The sequence below is a fragment of the Dromaius novaehollandiae genome, chromosome 1 (assembly GCF_036370855.1).
Source record: "Dromaius novaehollandiae isolate bDroNov1 chromosome 1, bDroNov1.hap1, whole genome shotgun sequence".
NCBI classification, from domain to species: domain Eukaryota; kingdom Metazoa; phylum Chordata; class Aves; order Casuariiformes; family Dromaiidae; genus Dromaius; species Dromaius novaehollandiae.
Window position 1 is genome coordinate 148,666,006 of NC_088098.1, and position 24,607 is coordinate 148,690,612.

The 24,607-nt window shown below is 42.7% G+C and overlaps 1 protein-coding gene across 2 annotated transcripts in view; it reads right to left on the reverse strand.

Annotated features, from left to right (window-relative positions):
* Positions 1–24,607, reverse strand: part of AFF3 (ALF transcription elongation factor 3) — a 338,365-nt gene that overhangs the window by 72,175 nt on the left and 241,583 nt on the right. For both annotated transcript variants that reach the window (XM_064502379.1, XM_064502371.1), the window contains exon 9: positions 15,645–15,685. In XM_064502379.1, the coding sequence (XP_064358449.1) occupies positions 15,645–15,685 (41 nt within the window). The remainder of the gene's footprint in view (positions 1–15,644; positions 15,686–24,607) is intronic.

The following is a 24,607-nucleotide window of genomic DNA, read 5'->3' on the forward strand; positions in this document are numbered from 1 at the left end:
ATACAGTTTTTAAACCCTCTTTCCCCCTTTGGCCCTGTCAGAGAGGCACAGGAAACAGAGCAAAAATTCCCATCTCGGGTGGCCAGAAGAAGGTTTCACATTATTAAAATAGATGATTTCCTTCATCTAAAAGCCTCAAAGGAGCATAAATTACAAACAACATCAAAGCAAGTGAAACGTTTTAGAGCAGACTGTCAAAGAGACTGCTGGGGTTTCCGTGCTAGATTTCCATTTTTAAGGAGTCGCAGCAATTTACTTTCTTTCTCAAAACAATTCCATATGTCTGTGGATTATTTAAGGTTGTTTTGACTTTTGTTGTCATGGGTTTTAAAGAAACAATATCACAAGTATTTAACGTAGGGAAATAAAGTTAGACAGACACTGCCTGCAGTTACAAATTACTTGGATGATCTCATGGACAAAAACTTTGCAAACTTATTCTGTGCTCTCCAGGGTTAGACAGTGTGATTCTAGATAAGATGAAAAGCAGCATAGCTAACTGGAAAGTAAGCACAGAGATGATGCTGTACAAATACAGCAACTAATTATTCAGGTTGCCATAACCAGTTTTACAGGATGAAACACAACAGAAAGTGCAACACAAGGATAAAGGCTGTGAGATAAATTGGCCTTGATTTGAAGTAGACCTGAGAAAACTTTGCTCAATTGTTGGTGGAATTCATCTGATTCGCAGAGGCGATCTGTGGTTTTAGATTAAGAGTCTTCAGTGCAAGCTGTGAATGGATTCATATTAGCTCCCTTAGTTAGGGTAAAGAAGAGACTGTTATTAGGGAAGGCACGGAGAGAGTACATGCCCATGAGGTTATTAGCTGCCCTGAGGACATGGCTCCTGCTGAGTGTGGGTTTTAAGTGCTATTCCCGCATGGGAAGGCTGGCATTAGTGTCTGGGGCAGGGACTGCGCAGGACACCAGTGTGCGACACCTTGGCCTGTAGTTCCTGTCAGGGACTCTGCAAGGTTTAGGTTATATTCGGCAGTGATCTGCAAACTAGATCCTAGGCCGTACTGGCCACAGCCACAAAACTGGGCTCCGTCTAAGAGCAGAAGCAAGCATGAGAAAGAAAGGGGCTATGAGAAGTATTCTCACTTCTCCAGCTAGCGCTGTTCCCTGAGACCCTGGGGGAAGGCATGCGTCTCAGCTGGGCCCCTTGGCTCCCCCGAAAGCCTGTGGAGAACCAGACTGAAGAGCCCCAGGTTGCTGGGCGGGACACTCATCACGGAGGCAGCCTCCTTATTCCACATGTCCATGAATGCCTAGGTGTTGCCCAGAAAAAGGGAAAAAGATCTATACTAATTGTTTGCTAGCGGCAAATGCCAGGCTCTTAAATCTGTCATTTTCTGCTAGTGAATTATTTCAAATATTATTCATAGTTCTTTCCTAATAATTCTTCAAAAAGCATTTTCATAAATGTCGAATCAATAATTTAAAGGCTGCAACTGTGTATGATTTTCGGAGTGGCTTCTGATTCAAGTTTGATGACCAGGGAGGATAACAGCAAAAGACCAATCATACATAATAATTGTGTGGTGTAAGAAGGAAAGGCTGAAGTGTGCATTGCCAATGAGTTCACTCTGATGGGTGTACTTCCCTAGACTGAATGATAACAGCATCAATCCTCCATGCACTGCTAGCAAGGATTGAAGAACACAGTCTTTGATTGTCTAAGTCAATGCACTGTGCTGATGGAAACATGCGTTGGGAGCATAGTCTAAACATGAGCTGCCTTCTCTTCAGTTTTTCCTAATGCAAAACTAACTGGGAGTAGTTCCTTCTCATGTCAAGCTTATAATTTAAAGCTGATTAACTTCTACCTTTAATGTGTTTGTTTGATAACTCAAAGCTGTGATTCCTTGGTTCAGGTCTTGATTGTGACCCTGATTTGATGACCATTTGATTGCCTGTTGTTAATTAGCTTGTTGCAGTTCTAACATGGTTATGGGTTTTACATTCGTTTGCTTATTTTTAGTATACGAGGCTAGTTCATTTCGTCCAATTGTAACATGAGTCACCACAACCAAAGAAGTATGTAACTTAAATAAGATACTTCCCAGCCGTGTGGCTCTGCAGCCAAATAAATAACTCTACCCCTCACAAGATAGTAGCAAGATAAAACAAAGCTATTAGAATGCTGTCTTATTTAGCAACTAAACTAAAAATCTCTCAAGGTCACACTATTGCCTCTAACGAGCTCTTTACCAGGTGCAAGACAAACCTAAGGCGATCACTTCCTAACTTAGCAAACCCTGTTTACATCTCAGCTTTGGAAACATATGTTGTTAATTTTAGAGTTGCAGTTGCCATGTGAGCTGGGTGTCACTTCTTAAAAAAAAATAAAAAGAAAAAGAGAGACTTGGGGGGGGGGAATTATGTCTCACACAGGTGCAGAGAGTGCATTTAAGTGCCTTAAATGTTCACACAAGCTAAGTTTTGACTCAGTCGAACTACAACCTATCACAACCTGAAAACAGCATCATAAAATCCATTCTTTCAGGCATGCTATGGCCTTAATAAAAAGTAGCTGAGAATTTCTTAGCTTAAGAGGCTCATCTTTTCTTTTACTCTTTCAGATTTTACCTTCCCCCCTCATGCTCTCTCTTTTTATATTGGTGAGACTAACCACATGTTTCACCACTTCTTCATCCTTGCAGCTCTTTGATTAAGTGGAAAAGTGACTTGTGGGTCCATGCAGCTATGGCTTTTGCAGTTACTTGTCCTTTCAAGCTAACCTCCCAATTCAAGAACTGAACGCGGGTGCATGATAGCCCCGTGGAGCTCAACTCCAAAGCAGCCAAAGAGTGCACTGTGATACTGAAGCATGTCTTCTCCATGTGGGGCAGGGTGAATTCATTTGCTGTACTTTCCCTCAATTAGCCAGAAAGAGTATTCATAGTTTGCTATAATGTACTTAAAAGCTGATGTGGTACATTACTAACATAAGAACAATTACAAACCAGATCCCCAATTTACTGCTGCTCCAGTCATAACAGACTTTTGGCCATAAAAACAACCCTAACAATTTTGATAGGGCAGCTTCACTGCGGTAGCCTGGGAGATCTTACACAGGCAGAGGAGACCAGCAGTGAAGAGTGGCCCGAGGACAGAACTTTGTCATGGCTCTTGTCATGGTAATAAATGGTTAACATTTGGCTACATTTTGTCCAAATGGAAGAACAAAATACATTTCTTAGAAAATAATGTAGTGTTGGCTCTGATTAGCTAACCACATCAAATGCTAAGGCACTTATCTGCTTAAATACCTTCCTTTGTCTTCATGGATAAAAAATGTGCATGGGAGCACTATATAGTGCAAGGCTCCAGGAGGAGGGAACTTATTCTTGCCTCACAACTGAGATATTCTTGGATAATCAGGTGTCAACCTGGCACTTTTCACCAGCACTAAATCCCTTAAAATTATTTAGGAAAATACATACTTTTTCACACAATACTCAGTAAGTATCAACAGTGAAGTTAAAATTCAGTGGCAGCTAACAAGCAGATAACATGCTAATACAGACAATGGCATAAAAAGAAAAGTTGAACTAAAGGTCACAGTACATCTCTGTATTGGTTAAAGAGTGATAATCTCAGAGGGTGTTTAGGATTTGCTGTCTTCTCAAGCTGTTCCCTGGGTTTACACAACTGACTTTGCAATCATTTTCCTCTTCAGCTGAAATAGAGGTGCTGTGCCATGAATCCCTCCCGCGGCATGGGGAAGAGGAATGCAGAGTGTGATCAGACAGCTGGAAGAGCCTCAGTTTAGGTTCTTCCATGAGCCATACCTTTCAACACCTCTATTTCAAGAGCATAGGCTAGAGCCTCCACGTAGGAAGTCCAGTGGCACTTCTTTTCTGCTTGCTGCACCTCGTCCTGCAAGGGCTGGGAGGTGTTTGCACGAGGCATTTGCACCGAAAAGTTTCAAACTGGTAAGATGAATCTGCTCATTATTAGTTTCAGTGCACTGGGAATCTGTCAGTCTTTTACAAAATTGCTCATTTTCTGAGTCTCAGCTCTTTTACCTATTTTTTTTTTCTTTTTTGTGCAGAGGACAAACTGTCTTATTAAGTGAAACCAATGCAGTGAGGAGCTGGAAATTGCCAGGAAGCCTGGGAAAGACCGACACTCGGCCGAGATTTCATTCCATGTTTTCCTGTTGACCTCACAGGCTCCCAGCGCAAGAGCTCCGAGTACATTAAAGAAAGGCCACAGTCTCATTTGGTCCTGTGAACATTGGCAATATGTTAAAAGGACAATATACAAGCTTGAAAGGGAAAAACCACAGCAATGTCCTCATGCCCTGGAGGTTTTGTCTGGTGCAGTGCTGTTTAACCAGAGCTCTGTGAGGTTTTAAATGGCCATATGAGATTTATAGTAGGTCATGACCAGATCTCTTTTCAGGGCAAAGTTTGAAAAGTCCATTTGTCTCGAAATTTAAAAAAAGAGTCTGGTAAATCTCCAAGGTTTTTCCTCTTCCTTCAGGCCACTATTTTAGCCTAGCCAGAGTTCCTAAACCCTCCCCAAGAGCCCTTTTAATGTGGGAAATATTGTCCTAGTGTCTCCTATCAAAAGAATAATACCGAAGATACAAATATTTACAAACCCTCTCTAACTCCACATGGTCAGTATCAACCTTATTAAGTTTTAGAAAAAGGGACATCATGACCTTACAAGAAACGGCTGCAGGAAATAAGTATTTGAGGGGATTAATAGCGTGGAAGAGTAATGGTTATTAAGGGGAGCCGAATGGAGGAGACTCGGCGCTCCCACGGAAACGTCCCGCCTGTGCCACGGCCTCGCCGCCCCGCTGCCGGCTGGGAGCGGAGAGCAGCCTTGCTCGGCGCCCGCGCCGCTGCGGGCGCCCGCCCCGGCCCTGCGGGGTGGCATTTCCCTCTTTTCTCTCTAAACGGGCTGCAAGAAGTGGAAAAAGGGAGGTGGTAGTACAGGAGAAGCCAGGCAGCGCTGCTGGGAGCCGGGGGCTGCTGGTGCAACCACCAGCCCTTCAGCTGTCAGGAGCCATCTCCCGCCTGGTTGTGAAATAACACAGATTTCCCAGGGTGCACACACCCCACGCCAAAGCCTGGGCCGGTTCAGATGCTCGCACAAGCACATTAAAGTGTCTTAAGGGATTGTTGCAAAGCAGGAGATTTACTTGGCAGGTCTCTACGACTTTTCTGGGACAATTTTTATCTGCCGTGTAAATCAGAATCATGGGATTCTTTAACCCCGCTCCTCCTCTTTTTTTTAATTTGATGAACAGTTTGTTCATTTAGAGCAGTTATGCTTGATTGTGCCAGTAAATAATAAGCAAGTGCAATTGTGAATTATTTGGCTGCTATATTTTCACAGAGAAGGGCCTATTCTCTTCTCTGTGTGTGAGAGACATTCCCACAAGCATGAAGAAAAGTTATGTGCTCAAGTCAAGAATGAAAAAGGCCTTTAAAACCTTTTACAGCAATTTAATACACAGGATACACTGGTAAGAAAAGTAAATTTCATCAGATATAAAATACCTACCTTTAAAATACCTAATTTTCCTTTTTAAAATACCTAATTTTCTTTTTTTGTTAAAATGCCAGAAGACTGCAGACTGTATGAAAGATAGCATGTGTCTCATTTAAATCATACCCTATGGAAAAATATCTAATTTAATTAAAGTAATTTGTATTTATTTCTGCCTTTCAAAATGATATCATTTTCAGGTTATAAAAATGTAATTCCTGAACTTAGACTCTTTACACCTAGCTTCAAGCCAGACCTAATTTTACATCTAAGTTAAAAACACATGAGAGCACACAATTATAATATGATCTGTCCCCTCTCTGACTGCAAAAAGGGCAGCCCGCTATAAATAGAGATCTTGAGCGAAGGAAGGCCTTCTATTTTGAGGACAATTTTGAAAATTTCATGCCATTCCAGTTTGGAACAAAGCCCTCCAGTTCTGAATTTCCCCATGAAACACAGCCTGAAAGAAAGTAATGATAAAAAATAAAGGAGAAAGTCTTTGTTCTGATGATTTGCAAAGAAAACGTCACTGGGCAGACCTCCTGGAAATGATGACTGAGCAAAAAGCCTTGCTAGTTAAGAATTGGAGACATTCGACTTTTTGGGGGTCTTGGCTTCCATCAAAAGAGCTCCAGTGGTTCAGGAGCCTGGATGCCTTCCCTGCAGCCCTACTCATTAGGCTTCTGAGGAGTGTGTTGGAGGAGCTGATAGTCACGCTGAGTTCAACTGGAACTGGGTCCTGATGTCTAAACCACACGCAGAGTGCATTCCTGTAAAGAGTCCACTTGTGCAACCTTTGGAAGCACACATAGGCAGCACTGTGCTTTTTAAAAACTGGAAATATTTCCAAAGTCCTGAGGTCAAATCCTCAGCAGGCAAAAACGCCACTGAAACAACCAGTGAAATCAGTGAGGCTATTACAATTTATATCAGTGAAAATCAGGTCACTGAAGTTTAAAGAGAGTCCAAAGGGTAGAATTAGTGTAAAGTAAGAATCATTGCTAGTGTACACTGATCAGAGTCATCAATGAGCCAGAGAGAATTACTGCTCCATGAGGCTCAAAACATTAAAAACACTTACATGATTTAAGCTCTGGTTTTATGGAAAAAACCTCCCAATCAAACTAAACCAGAAAGTTGTCATTTTTCTATTTACTTTTCACATTTACCATGAAAAAATGCTCCTAGCTGCTACAGACTAACTCCTTGGGTAAACCAAAAGGTTTATATGCAAAGCCAATTTGTCAATGTTGGCCGAAAAGTATATAAGCATACCTCCTTCTCCTGATGTCTGCATGAAAGACTCCTCACATGCCTGGAAAAAGTATTCCTTCTTTAACTAGCCCAAGCCCTAAAGCTCGATGCAACATTCCTTACTCACCCAAAACTTCCAGCAATTTGAATTTGGCTTCTGGGTATATCAGGAATGCAGGGTCAAGTCCCTACTTTGGAAGCTCTTCTAGGCACAGAACTCCTCTGAACTGTGGCTTTGCTTCAGTATCTAGATTTCAATGCAGTGCACAGAAAGAAAGATTTTTTCTTTTACAGAAGGAAAGAAAGAAACAATTACTTGGATGGGAAGAGACTTTTGCAATCAGTAGGATCTCTGGGATTCTGGGAATAAGACCCATGGGGGTCTGTAACTGGTCTATGGAAGTGTATCTCCTTCACAGACTTTTCAATAAGAATTTGCTTACAAGTGCGGATGGTGGTCCTCAAGAGGCTTGGATGACATTTTCTTGGTCAAAAATCTCAGGCAGCCAGGAGATGACTGGTATATGTCACCCAGCATGCCCTGATTCTTTCTGATAAGGTAGGAAAATGACAGAATTGTCCAAGGAATAGGAGCAGACAAACAAAAATAATCCTGTGAATCTGATCCTTTTTTTCAGAAAGTTCTGGATTTGGGTTTTTCCCAAAGCTTTCTTAGCCAAGGACTTCTCCAGAGGTGCTACCAAACATGCTTGAAACCTTTCAAATAGCAGCTGTGATGTTTGATCAAGATGAAACATTTGTATGAAACTTGGTGGAACCTATTGAGCTGCAAGACCCTATTGGACTGCTGCTGGACTTCAGACTGGCATACGTGAATTAGCTAGGTGGAAAACTGCTTTCCCATCCTTAGAGCTCTGTTAGATTTCACAAATGTTCCCATTCTTCTTCGAGAGGAAACCCCGGCTGTTCAAAGATCACATTTTTATTTTCTTTCACTGAAATGCAAGAAATCTAGAACAGTGTGAAGCCCTTCCTCAATGGCGGAATATATCTGCCCCTTCTGCAAGTCAAAGAGAGGGAAAGGGATGAAATTCTTCCTGCAAGCTACATCAAAATCAAAACAGTCATGAAAGAAAGAAGGAAGAGACACCTGATTAGACTTCACAAGGGGGAAAAGTATCTCAGACCTTATCACTGTGATATTGCTAAAGGAATGTCTCAGGCCTGATTCAATCACACACTAATACCCGAGGTGAAAGCCCAGGGAGCTTCTTTCTTTGTACCTACTCACCTTTTGTTGCCTGCAAAGAAACTGGCCATAGTTCTGCTCCTTCTGCGTAGGGTCCTCTTCATCCCGCAAAGAGCAAAGAGCCAGCTGAGGCACAGACCGTGTGTTGTCCCCCCCGGGGGCCACATGAAGATGCCGTACTAAGGAGTCCCTTGCCCAAGCTCGGCGCAAGCACAGCTCTTTTGTGGCACTGGTCTCCTGCAGAATGTGCCTGCTCTCCCCCAGGCACATCAAGGCTCACATCTCCTTTTTGCCTCCATTGGTGCCAGGGTCAGAACAAAACCAAGAGCAAGGAGAAAATGCTCTTAAAACAAAGATTTTTAAAAAAGAGGGCAGTAGGCAGATAGCCTTACAAGTGACAAAGGCAAACGTAGAAGTTCAGTTCAGATTTCTAAACTGCTTTTGCGAGAAGCCGGAAAAACCGACTACGGTGAGCATGTCATCCGTGGAGTTTTTGGGGCTGATGCCAGAAAACCCTGTTGTGTTTGGCTGATTACTGAGTGATTAAAGCTTGAAGGAGGGATCTCCTTCCATCTGCTGCATGGACAATCGGCTCCCGGAAAGGGAACTGAAATGTCTCCTTCGCACTCCTGCTCCTACTCTGGAGACCCCCTGAGCTAGAGCTAGAACAAGATTCACAAACATGAAAGGGTCAAAAGTCCCGCGCTAACATCGTGTAACTGGACCAGACTGAGGTGCCACTACTTTGTTACAAATTTTCAGCATTTCTTAAAATAAGGTGGTAACAAAAGTGTGGTGATTTGTGCGAACAGCATGGTGCCTCATTTCCTGCTATTAGTGCTGTGTAAACCTGAGCTTTCCTTCTTCAGGCTGCCAGGAAATAGATACAAATGTATTTATAAGATTTCACTTTTGCAGCATAGCACTAAAAATAGCACAATACATCATTCGTAATACAGTTCTCTCTATTCTTTTATCCCACTGTTGAAGCCAGCCCAAAGAAAGGCAAAATGTTATCAGCTATCCTCCCTACCTCTTCCAATAAAGCAAGTTTCAGCTACCAGTGTTGCTATCAAGGTTAAAATCCCCTTTGTTTTACAACATGTTCATTGCCTAAGGGGACTTGCATTGCCCAAAGGGAGCATAATGTTCAAGTCTCATTGAAAGATAGTAAGTAGTATCAATAATAAAAAAAATACAGAATTCATTAACAAATTCCCTGCCCATAGCTGACTATGTACTCATGATATATGAAAGTCGTGTTCAGAGCATCAGTTCAACAATACTTTAAGTCAGCGCTGCTTTGACCCATGCTGATGAAGATGGACAGATAGGTTACAGAAGATTATGCCTCCAAGGGTCATAAAAGTGTAGAAGTTTCCCAATTGCAAACTGATTTTTCAAAGACAATTACCTGCACAATTTAACCGGACAGCCATTTATGCCTTCCAGGTTTCATATTGTTTGTTTCCTCTTGGATTTTTGCTGTTTCTCTTGCGCTCACTCTTTTTTTGCCCCAGATACACACATTAGAAAAACACTCTCACATTTCTTGTCCTATGTGATTTATTCCCATGAAATTAAATTACATTTTTATAAGCCTGTGTTACCGCAAATAAGAGCTGAAGATCTGCTGAAAAAATTAATTCCTGATGAAGCATCCTCGCTAGCACTGAACTGACTCTGTCTTTCAAAACCAGATGGAAGCAGTCCAACGGTATGATTAACTTCTTAGTCCCTGCAATTTCCTATTGCTCTACTTGCCCTAGATTTCAGGATTGACCTCCTGCTCCACTGCAAAATGCACAGTTGCTCAGCTTGATAAATCACATGAATACTTTTTTGATCACAGTTATCTACTATTTACTACATACCCAGTGAGGTTAATCATATGCTGAGGCACTTCATATGCTACACACATACACACTCTTCTTCCCAGTAGCACTTTGCATATTCTTCATGCTGCCAGCCAGCAGTGGGACCTGTCTTCTCCCTACTAATACGTAAAAGACCGCAGACCAGCACGTTGTCTCTTTCTCCCGCCATATTAATTATGTAATCATCCACACACTGAGTCTTAAAAGAACTAGTAAGCTAAAGGAGAGACATCAGACATTACAAGTCAGACCTTTCTTTTAGCATATGCATATTTTTCAAAATAGAATTGCTTCTCTGAACTAGAACTTATTGTCTCCCCTCAAATATCACTGCGGTGCTATTGAGAAAGTATGGGGTTTCCTATGGGGAGGTGGGAAATGTTTGGCCGTGGTGATAGCAAACTGCTTTCACTTACTTTAAGAAAAACACATCTTAACTTTTCTGCTTAGGAAATAATTCTTTCTCTTAAACACTACAGGAATTTCAGTATTTAGTGAAAACATATCTAGCTAGGGCTCAAAATTGCTAAAATTCCCTCAGACAGCTCTGCTCAGCACATCCAAATCATGTCTCTGGGTGCTACTGTAGAACAATCTACACAAACAGCAGCAGCAGTCAAGGTATGGGAAGACATCCAGTAGCAGACGAGTGCCTACAGATCTCACTCACAAGTTAAATGAAGGAAAACAGAGTCCCAGTTTTCCAGAGATATCTATTCCTTTTCACTCCAAACCTTCCCCACAAGCTTTTTTTTAGAGCCCTTTTTCTCTAGTGCACAACAGGAAAGGTACAGTCTACAATACTGGAAATAGTATCCTATATACAGTGCATATCATTGTTCTTATTCCTTCAAGTTCTGCAACTAGGAGGGCTGAGAAATGAGAACGCTAGATCATTTCTGCCACAAGATGTAACAGCAGTCGCCTTTGCTACCCTGTAGCACGTGGGAGGTCTGCGACTGTGGGACACCAGTGATTCCAAACAACAGGCAAGCTTTCACGTAGGGAACAAACCGTAAATCCATATTTCCTGCCAGAGGTATTCTCTTTTTTTCTTGCAGAGGTAATCTTGGAAGTATAATCAATGTATTAATAACAGCTAGAAGTGTATGTTTGTTTCTGTGACAAAGAATATGGTGCGTGCACCTTGTTCTCCAGCCAGCCTTTGCATCCTGCAGAGCCCATGATCTCAGTTCCTTCATTTTCTTTTGGGACCCAGATCAGCTGTCACAAGCCAAGGCTTCTCCTCGGCTGTCACTGATTACACAGACCTGTCACACTAAGTCTTTCCTGCTGGCCAGCTAGCTGAGTCACTCCGCTGATAAGCTGACCACGTAGCTTCTCATGTGGAGGACTCTCGCAGTGTGAAAGGCGATGTTATCAAAAAACTCAGTCCAACACAAACATAAATACATGGGTGATACAAAGCACATGAGTATTTCTGCTGGCTGCCACTGGACTATTTGCTTACTTTAGGGTATCACAAGTTTAACTGCTGCGCTTGATCACAGCTCAAGTAGATACTTGAGAACAAGAAATCTTTGGCTCAGTCCACTGAAAGTTTTAAGACTGCTTGGACAGCTGCTTTCCCTGCTTTAGGTGATCTATTAAAAGTCTAAATTGCTGCCTATTGTTGCCTTAATACTTCACAGACAGCCCCTCCCCAGGCCTCCTAGCTCAAATGGTCTATCTCAATGTTGCTTAGTTTACAGGAGAACAGCCATGCTACAATCCCACTGGACTGATCACCCATCCCATGGCTGCTTACAATATCAGCAGGAGTTGTCCTGGGGTATCCTTTTCTGCCCGATGCTCTCCACAGCTGAGTGCTAACATGTGCAGGCGCACACTGAGAACTGGTTCTGCAGCACCTCTGCTTTCAGACCACCCTGTGGCACCACTGTGACTCATGACCTGCCATGCAGCTCCTAATACTGAATACCTGATACCAAATTTGTTTGTCCCTACTCAGGATCTTGAGTGCAGCTCGCCTGAGTTCAACCATCCTTTAGGGTAAACCAGCTCATGCTTGGCCCACCCTGCATTTTGATGTCCTATCCATGATCAAATATGGATGAACAAACCATAGCTACATGGAAATACAAAGCACTATTCCTTCTACTTGACAGGAGCTCAGACAGGCTGTGTAACTCACCAGACGTCACACATGGAGCTTGTCTATACTGCAAAATGGAGATTAGCGTTGAGACGCCTTGTCTATCAACAGCCCAAGGTGGTAAATCAAATAAGTTTATCGTAGCTTGTACTTAACAGTTCAGGGCTGGATGAAACATATTTGTATTAACCAGGTGCTGAGCATAAGCTAATAAATTGGACTCTTTACAGGACTTATCGGCTGAGATGGGAAGGCTTGCCAGCACGGCCATATGGCTACTAGGTTGAGCAGGCTCGCTCTCTGCTAATTGAGCTCTCTCTCTCTCTCTGTCCTACACTCCTGCGCTGAGGTTTATATAGGCAGAGCTAATATGGTCTGTCTGCATCCTCCAGTGTGAGTACACAAAAAGGATAATAGATCTGAACGGGGAATTAAGCGTGTCTCAGAAGTACCGTCCAAGCACACAGTGGATGAGCTATCTTTTCCCTGTTACAATGAAAGAGGAAATTCAGCAGTGGTGTAAGGCTTTCCTTAAGCATTCAAAATTCTTAGTCAGACCCACTTGGCCTACACTGTAGCGCAGGGAAATAAAAGTAGCTAGGGGAATAAAAGTGCCCTAGGACACTGTAAATCTTTACTTCATGGAAAATCTTATCTTGCACACGAATATGAGCTGCAAGTAAGTTTAATGTGTGGATTAAGTACTGTGAGGTCTCCCTTATGGTGGGCTTTTCAGCCTAAAAAGAACAAAAGAATAATGATGAGTGTTGTGTTTGGGTATGATTGCAAACATCTGTAATTTACAGCTGGATGTTCTCCATTGCAAAAGTATCCACAAAGCAAGTGCTTCTGGGTTAGTGGAACAGACCGCAAAAAAATTGGCTTTTAATTTCAGCATTAAGGTCAGAGTTTTGGGACTGCTGGAGTCAGTAGTAAAATCTATTTAGCTCAGTGGGATTGAGCAGGTTTAAGACCTGGCTTAACCATACTACTTACTGTTAAATAATAACAGAACACACTGAATATTTTAGTTACAGGCATTTTTCTTAATCTGCAAGCTATTCAGGCAGTGAATATAAGAATCAGATGGTCAAAGAAATGCTAGAGCACTATACCATTAAGGTGTATGACTTAAGTTCATGTTCTTCGCAGTCCCAGAAACTGAACGCTCTATACAGTTGAACCACTTTACTGAAGAGCATAATAAAATTAAAGCCAAGCTGTGCAATATAAACACTGAGGGTTTTTCATGAGAGAATGAAAAGCTAATGGGGCCAGTGCATCTTTCCTGACAGAAACTCCTGCAAAATAGTTGGTGCATGTGCAGAGCAACCTGTCTTCTGGAAGCAGAAAAGCTGTTTCAGTCAAGCTTCTGGGTCACTAATCTTTCTGTTTGCACATAAATCTGCTGGGGGTTACTGTGTCATTCTGAAAACAAGACTGAGTGCAATACATTGAAGAAATCAATGGCTACAGGTTTAAAAACTCTCTTTCCTTTTTTTGTTTAGCTAAATTATTATCTTTTTTAAGAGAATCTGAAAGCGAAAACTGAAACAGGAGTACTTGGAGAATATTTTTCAAAAAACAGTAGATGAAATAACTGAGAGGTTTATTTAAACTGTCATCTCGTGGCAAAAGGGACCATCCAGTCTTTGGGCACTGGGAAGCGTCTAGGTGTGACCAGGAGTTCTTAGCTGCTCCTGGGACACAAGCGATGAGTGGCAATATCACATGCATCCATGCTTAGCCAAGATTAGACAGAAACTGCTGTTAAAAGGCCCCTTGGCCTCCCGTTTGCTCAATGTAGTTGCATTTTGGAAGGCAAGGAGGCATCTTCCATAGGGTACACTTGCAGCGTTTTCAGCGCCTCATCCAGAAAGAGGGGAGGAAGGTGGCCCGACCCATGAATGTTTGCAGAGCAGGTGGGAAATCTGTAGTCTCCAAAAGTGCTTTCAGGGGCAGAGAGGGGGAAGCAGAGGAAGCCTGATCATAAATAATAAACCCAAGGTGTGAAGGGCAACTCTGCGCATTTTGGCCCCTCTGAGGGTGAGGGCTGTCTGCTCCCAGCTCCCTCGGCACAGCCTGGTGAGGGAGGTCCTATCTTTCCAACACTGCTACTTCTCTTTCGAGGAGAGACAGAAAGTGCCGTGCAGGATTTTAGGTTCATTAACTACTTCCAGGGGCAGCTCTGCAGGAATTCCTCTGCATGAGTTCCTCATTTAGCTCCGGGGACTGATGCTGAGAAAAACCATATTCTCCGGTCACAGTATTGTTCCCACCAAATGCAAAAGTGGCTTGGGAGAGCACACACACACACACACACACACACACACACACACACACACACACCCCCAGGCAGAGGAGCATAATGCTACTCTGACTCTTCTTTCTCTTTGCAATTACAGTGAACACTCGTGTGCCCTACAACCGAGACAGTGACTTCACCCATATCCCACACATTTCACTCAGGAAATTTTTTCCTTAAGGGAGAAAAGAAAAAAAAAAGTCTAAACAAAACAGTGTTTGTAAACTGTTGGGGGGGCGGAGGAGGGAGGAGGACGATAATTTTGGCGGTCTTAGCCTCAGACTAGAGAGAAATGTTATTCATCCATGCACAACATATAATTCAGCCTAAGTGACAGGCTCTGCTCCGGAGAAATCCTGGCCTGAGCTGCCTTCGAGAGTCAATTACTGCTTATTCCCAGGGAGGCGGGGGGTGGGGGGGGGCAGACGGAGCAGAGGGGGCTGCCAACAAGGCATGGGGAAATTTACTTTGTGTCAGCCGGCATGACACAGTACCTCATTTGTGGATAAATGTAAATCTGCTCGTTCTTTTTCACAGGCACTAAAACGTACAGTCTCTCCTCCCCCTTCCCTCCCCCCATCCCCAAAACTGGAAAAGAAATCAGGACTGTCTTAGAAAGCTACCTTATATTTCAATCACTCCTCTTTCATAAAAGTCATTTAAGGTAAATACCTGTGCAGACCTATGGCCCAACTATAACATTTATGATGGCCCAAATCCTGAATTCCTCGCTCAGGCAAGTTTCCCATTGAAGTTAATGGAATTTTGCTTGAGAAACAGCTAAGTAAAATCTGAATATTGTCTAAGGATTTAGTCCCTTGCTTATCTGCCTGAAGCACCGTTGCCATTCCAAACGGAGAAAAAAAGGAATTAAATTCCTCAAAAATACCAATCCCTCAAAACTTAAGGAGTAAAAAAGAGCACTGTTTTTTGTGCATGAAATGTATAGAGAATCTCATCAAAAGAAGACTAATTCCCAGGGAAAGAATTTGGGAAAAGTCAAAAGAGAACATCTCAAAATAAATGAAGTACTTATTGCTGAAAAATGAGCTTAGATATATCTCAGCAAACTCTAAAGCTCAGAATTTACTGCATCATTCATGCCTTCTCCAGTAAGTTTCTTATCTCTCGTTTGGTATCACAACAAGGGATTCTGCATACTCTGTATGAAATACAACAAGACTGTGATTTTTTCAGTAATAAACTCTACACATGCATGACAAATCCAAGCATGCAAAATGTTTAACATCCCAGTTCACAGATACTTTGGGGACAAAATCCGATTATGAGTTATATGCCACAATAAATAGGGCTCAACGTTTCATAAAGCAATTTATAGTTCATAAAAATGACAAAATGTACCTGTCAGATAGAACGCGGAGAGCAGATCTCTGTGCTGCCTGCTGGAAGAAAGGGCAGAGATGTTTATTTTATATTCTGACTTTAAAATTACGAGCACAATCAACACTTTAAAAAATGCGTTACACACATTTTTGTCATGTGTCCAAATTTTAAACTCCTAGCAAAGTAGCAGAGAGTCTATAGTAAAATGGACATTCCAGCCTAGTAAATGTAAAAACACTTTGTTAAGTATGCCATAAACCAGAAGACTGTCAAAGCACTGCACAGTATTTGAGGTCTGAACTACTCTATTTAGATGATTTTCTGCAGGTCTCTGAAAACTCTGCAGGGCTCAGCTCTCTTCCTTCCCCTCTCCCCGCTTCCTCACTCCCACTCCCTCTCCTTTACCATTAGTCTCCTCCCATTCTTCCACAGAAACAAACATCACATATTTGGTTCCTTTTGCGATGAAGCCTCTAGCCATAATTATAAATTTAGCATAGCCTGCCAGCGCTGCTGCAGACTTTCCATGAGCGCTGCCATGTTAATCTGCTGGCAGCTTTTGACTACACAGGACAGGATTGACCTGTTGCTGGTTTGCTCCTCAGTTTTTGCGTAGTACAACTCTTTGGCTGGGCTGGGGAAGCATGGTGCTTGTTCTTGTGTTAACCAGAAGTTCTGGGAATAGAAATCATACCTCTCAAGTTTAAAAGGACCCCCAGCCTATCCCTGAGCTAGTTTGCCACTTTATTATTATTATTCTTTCCCTCCTTGAATCATTGCAAGTGGTGTGATTCGTGGCTTCGGCACAGTACCTCGCTGCTAAGCAAAGATGAAATCCATCATGTGCTAAAAATCTACTTTAAAGTCTCAATTCTACTTGTATCTGCCCAGAGCGTGCGCTTCGCAGCTGTACCTGCCCAGAGTGTGCCTCCCCTGGCTCAGAAGGGACACAAAGGTAAGCAGGGTGGAGAGGCAAGGGGCAGGGAGTGCAAAGTGAATTTTCTCTTTGCAGTTGCCAGGTGGATGTGTTTCAGAGCATTCTCTTTGGCTTCTCAGGCTGCACGGGGGCTTGTCTGCATCTGTGTCCATATACAAGTCACGTGGCTTGTAGGCTTCGCGGTCTGCGCTGGAGAGCATGAAAGTAATCTTTCTGGTTAATCAAAATGCTACTGACAGGTTGCAAGGAAAAAGCTTGATAAAATATGGCTTGTGGTTGCAGTGAGGAGCACTTCTCAGAAAGGTGTGAAAAGATCTTCTGGGTGGGTCTGTACAGAGTTGACAGGAGTGCAGAAATCCTTTGGGAAGCATTTCAGTCTGGTTTTGGAAGCAGGATTTCTGCTGAAGGAACATCCTGGAATAACTTGTGCCTCCTGGGATACTCGGGGAGAAGTCGTTTGCCATGTCTCACACAGCAAATTGTCAGGAGACGTGGGCTTTGCCTCACCCTCAGTGGCTGGCGTGGCTGGCAGGAGGGCTTTGCCCTTGGTGTCAACTTTTTGCTCTGCTCAGAAAACCCACAGGTCAGATTGGACAGGTCCCTCCAGCTCAGTGTGAATGTGCCCATGGCATGAACATGTCCTTTTTAGTGCAACAAAAATAATATGGGGATTGTGGTATTTTTTACTGTGTCCAGTAAATCATCCTATCTGCATGCTCTTTAGATACAACTCTACGTGTCATCCAGTCCACATGATACAGGATACTCTTTTAGGGGAGCAGCTACTTTCCATTCCTCTAGGTTGGCATCTCGCCTCTCTTGCCTCTAAGGAGGACTCATTATGATAATTTCATCTGACTTCTTGTGCACAAAAGCAGAGGAGACCCAAATCTTTGATTTAAGGGTATCTTGTGGCTTAATCTCTTCCTAAATAACCCAACTCAGTGTAAGTCCATCCAGTCCCATACCTGATTACTCTCACTAGGAGAAAGCTATGTCTCTTTTGAGTTTGAGGTCATCCAGCTTCCAATGTTGACCTCTGTACCGTTATGTCTTTGCCTGCAAAACTCAGGAGCCTCCCCTCACTATCAGTGCCCTTTTCCTTGACCAAGTAATCTATACACTAACCAAGTCATCTCTCCTTCTTCTCTCCCATCGGCAGCTGGCGCAAGTCTTCTGCTCACAGGCAGCCACTACGTGGCAGTGCAGTTTAAGTCACCTTTAACATTTCCTACTCGTGGCTCAGGCCACCTCAGGTGCTCAGGCAGTTGTGCAATGAAACTGGTTAGAAAACTGATCCAGCTGAAAGATAATTTTTTCTTTTTTCTAAAAAAAATCTTTTTTTCCATGCTATTTATAACCTGGATCCCTTTTCCAAGCTATTTCCTCATGTGCTGGCTGTCACAGCAGAGGGCTGGGATGGTGGTGGACATACCAGATGTCCCCACCATGGGATGGTGGGGGCAGCGTGCAGCAGAGAGCCTTGCCGATAAGAAAAAAGCATGTCTGCCAAGAGGTTCACTTCCACTTGACACCTCTCTCACTCCTTTCTGGGGAGGTGCAGAGACGTCAAGGGGCAAGCTATGTGGTTGCTGGGGTAGCTAAAAGGCACAGAACGAGACAGGCTGGTCTATGGCCACCGTCCTCACAGACCTCACAGAGACCTGAAGAAAGAGAACATGGACTTTGATGATGCTAAAAAGCTCCCACAGTGGGGTGTGGGACGCTATTTTATTTCCCTAAAGTCCCTAATTTTGAGAGACAGAGAAGCTCTGGATACTTTCACTTCCAGTCTAGATGAAAGCTGGTCTCAGCAGGGAAATGAGGCGAGAAGACAAGACAGCCCTCTCATCTAAATTTGTTTAGAGTGCAAAACTGTGCCAGTCTATGTGGTATTGGACTGCAGCCTCAGGTACCAGTCTTTAGTTTCAATCTTGGTATGTCCAGATGTTGACAACTTTGAGAAGGTGATCCTTTCTGGACAAGAAAATGCATCCACATGACAGGCAGCGCAGCAGCAAGAAATGTACAAGTACTTTTCAGTGAGATCGTTCTATTTTTCAATTAAGTTCTCTTTTGAAGTCCTTTAATAAATGTCCTTCACCGGGATGCACTACAGATTGCATGGGGCAACTCGCTCTTTGCTTGATGGTAGCACATTCTATATATGAAACTATTGATGTCTTTATCACACCATTTGAAAATACAACCATATTTGGTTGTATATTTGTGTGACCCCTTGAGTTGCTAACAAACCCATTTCTAAATGATGGGGGAATGAGATCCAGTTGCAAATGGTTAAATTTGCTCTTCCTCCCTGGAGAAATAGATCCATTGCCTTCAATGAAAGGCAGTTAGCAACTATCTGGCAATTTTAATTCTAACCTATATTGCTCCCCTCTCCTGGAGAAAGTGAGCTGTTGTAATTAAAGGAAGTTAGCAGTTCCCTAGCATGTATAAATACTTGCAGACACTAATTACAGTCTGTTCTCTCGCTGCCCTGTTAAAGGACTGGGCTGCTCAACTTAAAGGGAAATATTTGCCCTTGATTCCTGCTAACAGGTTTCTTTGTGACCCCACTCAAACCCTTCCATGAATCGCCAGGGGAGGGGTCATGACCTGCAGTTTGAGAAACCCTGCACTATGGAAATAGCTTTCTGTGATTTATTATGCTTCTAATATGCTGGCATTATCTACGTAACAATGTAAGCAAAAGGGTGGTACTTAGTATATCATGTATTGCCTGCACCACTACTTTTTAATAGCTTGCTTTTGATTGTGCTATTTATTTTGCATTTTCTTCTACATTGTTAACAACTTTAGTGAGGACGACTCATCATCCATCAGGAAAGAAGAAGAGAATATGTTATACATCCTTGTTTATTCCTGGAAGTGAGTAACTGTACTGATTATAGAAATTAGGGCTAAGAAATAAGTTTGTAGTTTGATGTTGCTGACAGAATTTAAAGATATTCAAGACTTATCACTAAAAATTAGGTGCTTTGAGGTGCTTAATATTCTGTTGCTAAGTGTTCACTAGTGTTCAGGTGTGTTCACTTAGTAATGAGTATAATCTGAATTTTCAGTTCTTGGAATCAATGGGGTTACTCATGGAGTAATGTTCTCCTCAATATGAAGAAGGGTATTGGAGGCCATCCCATCACATAGTAACTTTAATGCTGAGTAGGAAATAGAGAAGTAGAAAAAAATCACTTAGGTGACTCAGGTACTTGGGAAAGTAGACATAGTAAATGAGATGAATTACTCAATTTCACTACATCAAGAGTTGTAAATTACAAGATACAGGCTGGATAGACTTCCCCATCCCCCACCTGAATTGGTTATAGATACATTTAGGACAGAGTTTCATTGATCTGCCTTTAATTCATTAATCGTTCATGAAAGATTCTAGCTGTACCCCAAGACTACTGAGACAAAACAAGTTTTCAGCCAGCAGTAATCATGTTCGGGTTCTCAGTCTCTAGAGATTGCATCTCCTTTCTGCATCCTTTATTGCAATGAGCCAGAGCTTGGGAACATAATCAGCAGATATTCAGGTTTCAGTGTGTGTTAAATGAGCTACCAAAATTACTTGAAGTGTCACAAGTTGCAATCTGTTGTTGAAGGGAAATCAAAGAGGAAATTAAATGCTTTCATTGTAATTGGGACTGAGCAGTGAGCTAGTTCCTTGTAATTGGGACTGAGCAGTGAGCAGAACAGGTTGAATAGAGCTATTGAGCTGGAGATCCTGGAGCGTTAAGAGTGGCCCCCAGAAATCCTCCCTTTTCTTTTTTTTCATCTCGTTAGAACAGAATTGCTTCATAAACTGTGGGCTCGCAGGCATTTTTGGAAAAGAAGCAAATTAGAGCTACAGAAGAATGTTCTGCTGGGCTTGGGAGAATGTCTTGGAGGCACTGCTGACTGCATATGGATGCATTTTCTCTACCCCACCCAAGACATGCTTTGGCAAATAAAAGCCAATAAATTGATTGTTGGCAGACTCAGGCATTTTTTTTTCTCCATTTCTCCTGGCATGTGGTTTAATGGCTATTATCAGGAGAGAGCTCAATTACAGCAATTGTATGGACTTATATCAGTATAAGAGACTTCAGTGAAATGGTGCAGGTGTACACATGGTGAGAATCTGAACTGTTTCTTTGGTAAAGGTGTAATACAATGCTTACCACCTGCACATGACTTAACTCAGTTCCTTCCAGAGCATCTTGTTTGTCTTCCCCTGGTGATAGGTTTTGCTCTGGAACTATGCAGTGAGCCCTTTATTCTCTAAATGAGCATCTCCCTCATTAGCAGCCTTTTGAACTGCTGAATGTCATCCTCTATCAAAATGCAGTTAGTGAACTGTAGATTGGCTTCTCCAAAGCCAGGGTTAAGGAAAGATGTCATGACCATATACTGTTGTTTGGGAAGGACACCAGAACAGATGTTCTTATATCTGCCTTCTTCCATGTTTCACTTTTCTTATTTCTTCCATGTTGATTCTGTTTTAACTTCGTAAGGTTTTGTTTGCCTGTAGCTTAGGTGCAGTTTATTCCTAAACTATTGAAGCGGAGAAGAAGTTTTGTGAATGGCACAACCTGACTACTCGCCATAACTTAGGCCAAAGAACTCTCCAGCGCTTCTTTCTGCTTCAGATCTGGGAGCTATTGTGGACCTAGAACAAATCTTTTGCATAATTCTCTGATTGTGATTAAAAAAAGATCTCCCGCAGGTGAAGATCCTACTGGTTCTTCACCCGTAGTGTTAAAATGTGATTCTAGTCCAACTTTGTTTGGATGCATCTTCCTGCACTGGAAGTTACACCTTTGCCTGCAGGAGCTCTGCTGAAGTCTCATGGCTCTGCTCCCTGTGCAGGTGCGTTTATTGACTCTGATCAAGTGAGCCGTTGGCCGTGTTTCAGACAAGCGCAATTCACTGTGCTTATTTCTTTCAGTCTGAGGCATGTTTTCCAAATGTGTTAGGCATCCTTCTCCCTCTTTAAACCCTCTTCAGGTTTTCAGCATTCTCCTTGAAGAGTGCAGAGACGCACACAGGACTGCAATAGCACTCCCATCAGGGCTCAAAACAGAGGCAATAAAATCCCTTTATGCCTACAGATATGCCCTCTGTAAATGCCCGTAAGTGCCTTGTGGCCACAAGAGTTGTCCTTGGAGCTTGTGTTTAGGTAATTTATTGGATATGACTCTTAATGTGCCTTATCTCAATGCATTATTCTGCTGCCTCTCACAGTTCCTAAGGGTTTTGTTTGTGAATTGCTTTTCAATGTGGATTTTTGAGGGATTTAAAATCCCTTGTAAACTGCAGCTCTAGTGTTCCTCTGTAAATCTGCAATACGAATGTGTGAATGTGAGTTTCACTGTCCAGTCAATGTTTATTCAAGATGTACAGGCTGTAAGACTTAAAAGGGTCTCTTTTCTTTTCCCTTTTGGAGTTGGTTATCATCAGAGCCACATCTTTTATGAAACTATTAAGACCTTCCTGGATTTCATGATTTCTCCAGGCCTTTCAACAGCTTGGTGTTCATTTTTTTACTTTGGGGTTTTATTTTTGTATTTCTGGAGTGCGTTGTTCTTTCTCCTCTGCTTTGCCCATTAATTCTCATTAATCTTCTGGGGCAGCACAGTCTACTGACTTGAACACAGCACCTGGGATTGGAAGACCCAAGTGCTAATCCTGACTTTGCAGCTGGCTTGCCATGTGTCTTCAGACAAGCCACATCTCTGTCTCAATCTCCATGTCAGTTCTACAGAGATAATAATTCTTGCTTAACTTTATCTAAATAACTCCCAGGGGCATTGTGTTAAGTAGTTAATACTTGTAAAGTGATTTGGATCTCCAGATTACTATACAAGCAGCATGGGTATTAACCATTCAGACAATTTTATATGTTGAGTCTTCTGTCCTGCCTCTGTTCAGGTTTACACCTGAATTCTGCCCTTGCATAAGCATGTGTCGTTTCAATGAAGACAAGTTAACTTTAGTCTTTTTCAGTGGAGACAAGCAGAAGGAAAGTCCTTGGTATCTTATATTAATAAAATGGTTAATGCTCAAAGACATTGGAGGGAGGTCTCAGTCATTGCCAGAGAAGCAGCAGTCGTCTTGGAAAATCCCTTCAGCCTCCAAAGAAACAGTCTCCTTATCCAGGAAAAGGTAACTTTGTTGAAGTGCTTCTTACACTTAGAACACCTCGAATGTCACAAAATGTTGGTGTTATGCCATGAGTTTTATAAGATTGACTGGGAAGTCCAAAAGCTCAGAATTAAAGTTGAATTTTTCCAAAAGCCCATATATGTGAAAATGGGAGAAATACAAGTCCAGATTCTCCAAATCCTGGTAACTTTGTTCAATGAGGTGCTATGCCAGTTGTCTATGATGCATTTGTTACTATCCAAACATTTTCTCCATTCTGCTTGGATTGTGCTGGGAGATAAGAAAGAAGACGGGATAAAATCCTTAATTGGTTAAAATCGGTAGCAAATCTCTTGCTGAATTCACATGAGCCAGATTTCCTTCTAGGTGCAAGCGAAATTACTGCAATGGTTCCCAAATCCCTTTTATTTAAATCCTGGTACAGATTGGCTGATGGCTCCTTTTCATCATTTTTCATCATGTGCTACTACAGCTACTACTCCTTCTAATCTGCCATTTAAAATGTCTTTCTTCGTTCTTTTCATATTCAATTTTCTTCTTCGTAGTCCTTTTCTCTTTTCACGTTCCTTGTTTTCTGACATGCCTTTAGCTGCCTCCCCCTCTGTTTCTGCTGTCATCTGTTTGTGTGTCACGTCTCCTTTATACTGCTCCTTGCACTGCGGGTGCATCCTGCTAGCACCACCCGATCCCGAGCTGAACGCCCCGGCGGGGCGACGTTCCCTTGGCTATGGCCAGAGCCTTCTGCCTCGCAAAGCCCAACAGCCTGAGACTGTGCATGTGCGCGTGTGTGTGTGTGTGAGAGAGAGTGTGCTTGAGCGCGTGTGCTCACACACATGTCTGAGAGAGACACACGTGGAGTCCCTGCGGCTTTCCTCATTGCTCTGCCTGCTGCTTCTATTGTACAGGTCTTGGAGGGAAGGAAGGAAAAAGCTGGGCTTATAATAAAAACACACAAGTTGAGAGGGATAGATGTAAACACCAACAAATCAATGGAGTAGACTAAGTCAGCATGTGCCCTGTGTGCTCCAGACTCTGCCCGGGGTGCATTCCCCTATTCCCTCTTGTAATAGCTGTAATATCACAAACGACCTTAATTTGTGATGGGTGTTGTTGGTTATTTAGCAGTTGCCTTACAGGCATGCTGGAATGAATTTGCCTCAAGGCAGACAGACACTTCATGGAGACACTTAAGAGGGGAGAAGACTTGGACGTGGTCCCCGGTTTCAGCGAGAGAAGGAGCTGTGGGTGGGTGAGAGGGTCCGCATGACCCACAAACTGTTTCTGCCTTGCTCAAGAGGAGGAGTGGGAAGACAGTGAAATGAAGCCACTGATTTTTAACATGCTTGTGGAGCACAAGGGAAAGCAAGCCTGGAGATGTAGGGCCTAAATCCCTCTTCCTGCCCTAAGTCAGTGGGCATTGCTGAATTGATTGAATCAGGATACGATGACGTGCCCGTCAAAACGGACGTTCACAGAGTACTTCTAGTTCACCAGGGGAAAAGAAATCCAAAGCTTTCTGCAAGCCAGGGTTAAGGAAGTTACAGGAGAATCAGTGAGAAACTATTTGGCTTGGAAAAAAGGGAATACCAGTGGAAAAGGGCAGGCTTTGAAGATTTGGTAGAGCTACAACTTAGTTTAGTCACAGCATCAACATAAAGAGACAAGAGAGATGCCCTCGTATTTCAAGTTTATTTTCCAGTCTATTTTTAGAGATTTGCTAGTAAGGAGAGCTGAGCTCAGAGCTCTGCGTGCGACTCTCCCCAAATATTGCGCACGTCCAAGAGTCAGGCCGATCTCTAAGCTTTCTCCCTGTCATTCTTGGTGGTGGCATTCAAATTTAGAGCTTGATCCTGCCCGCCAGCGCATGACAGACACT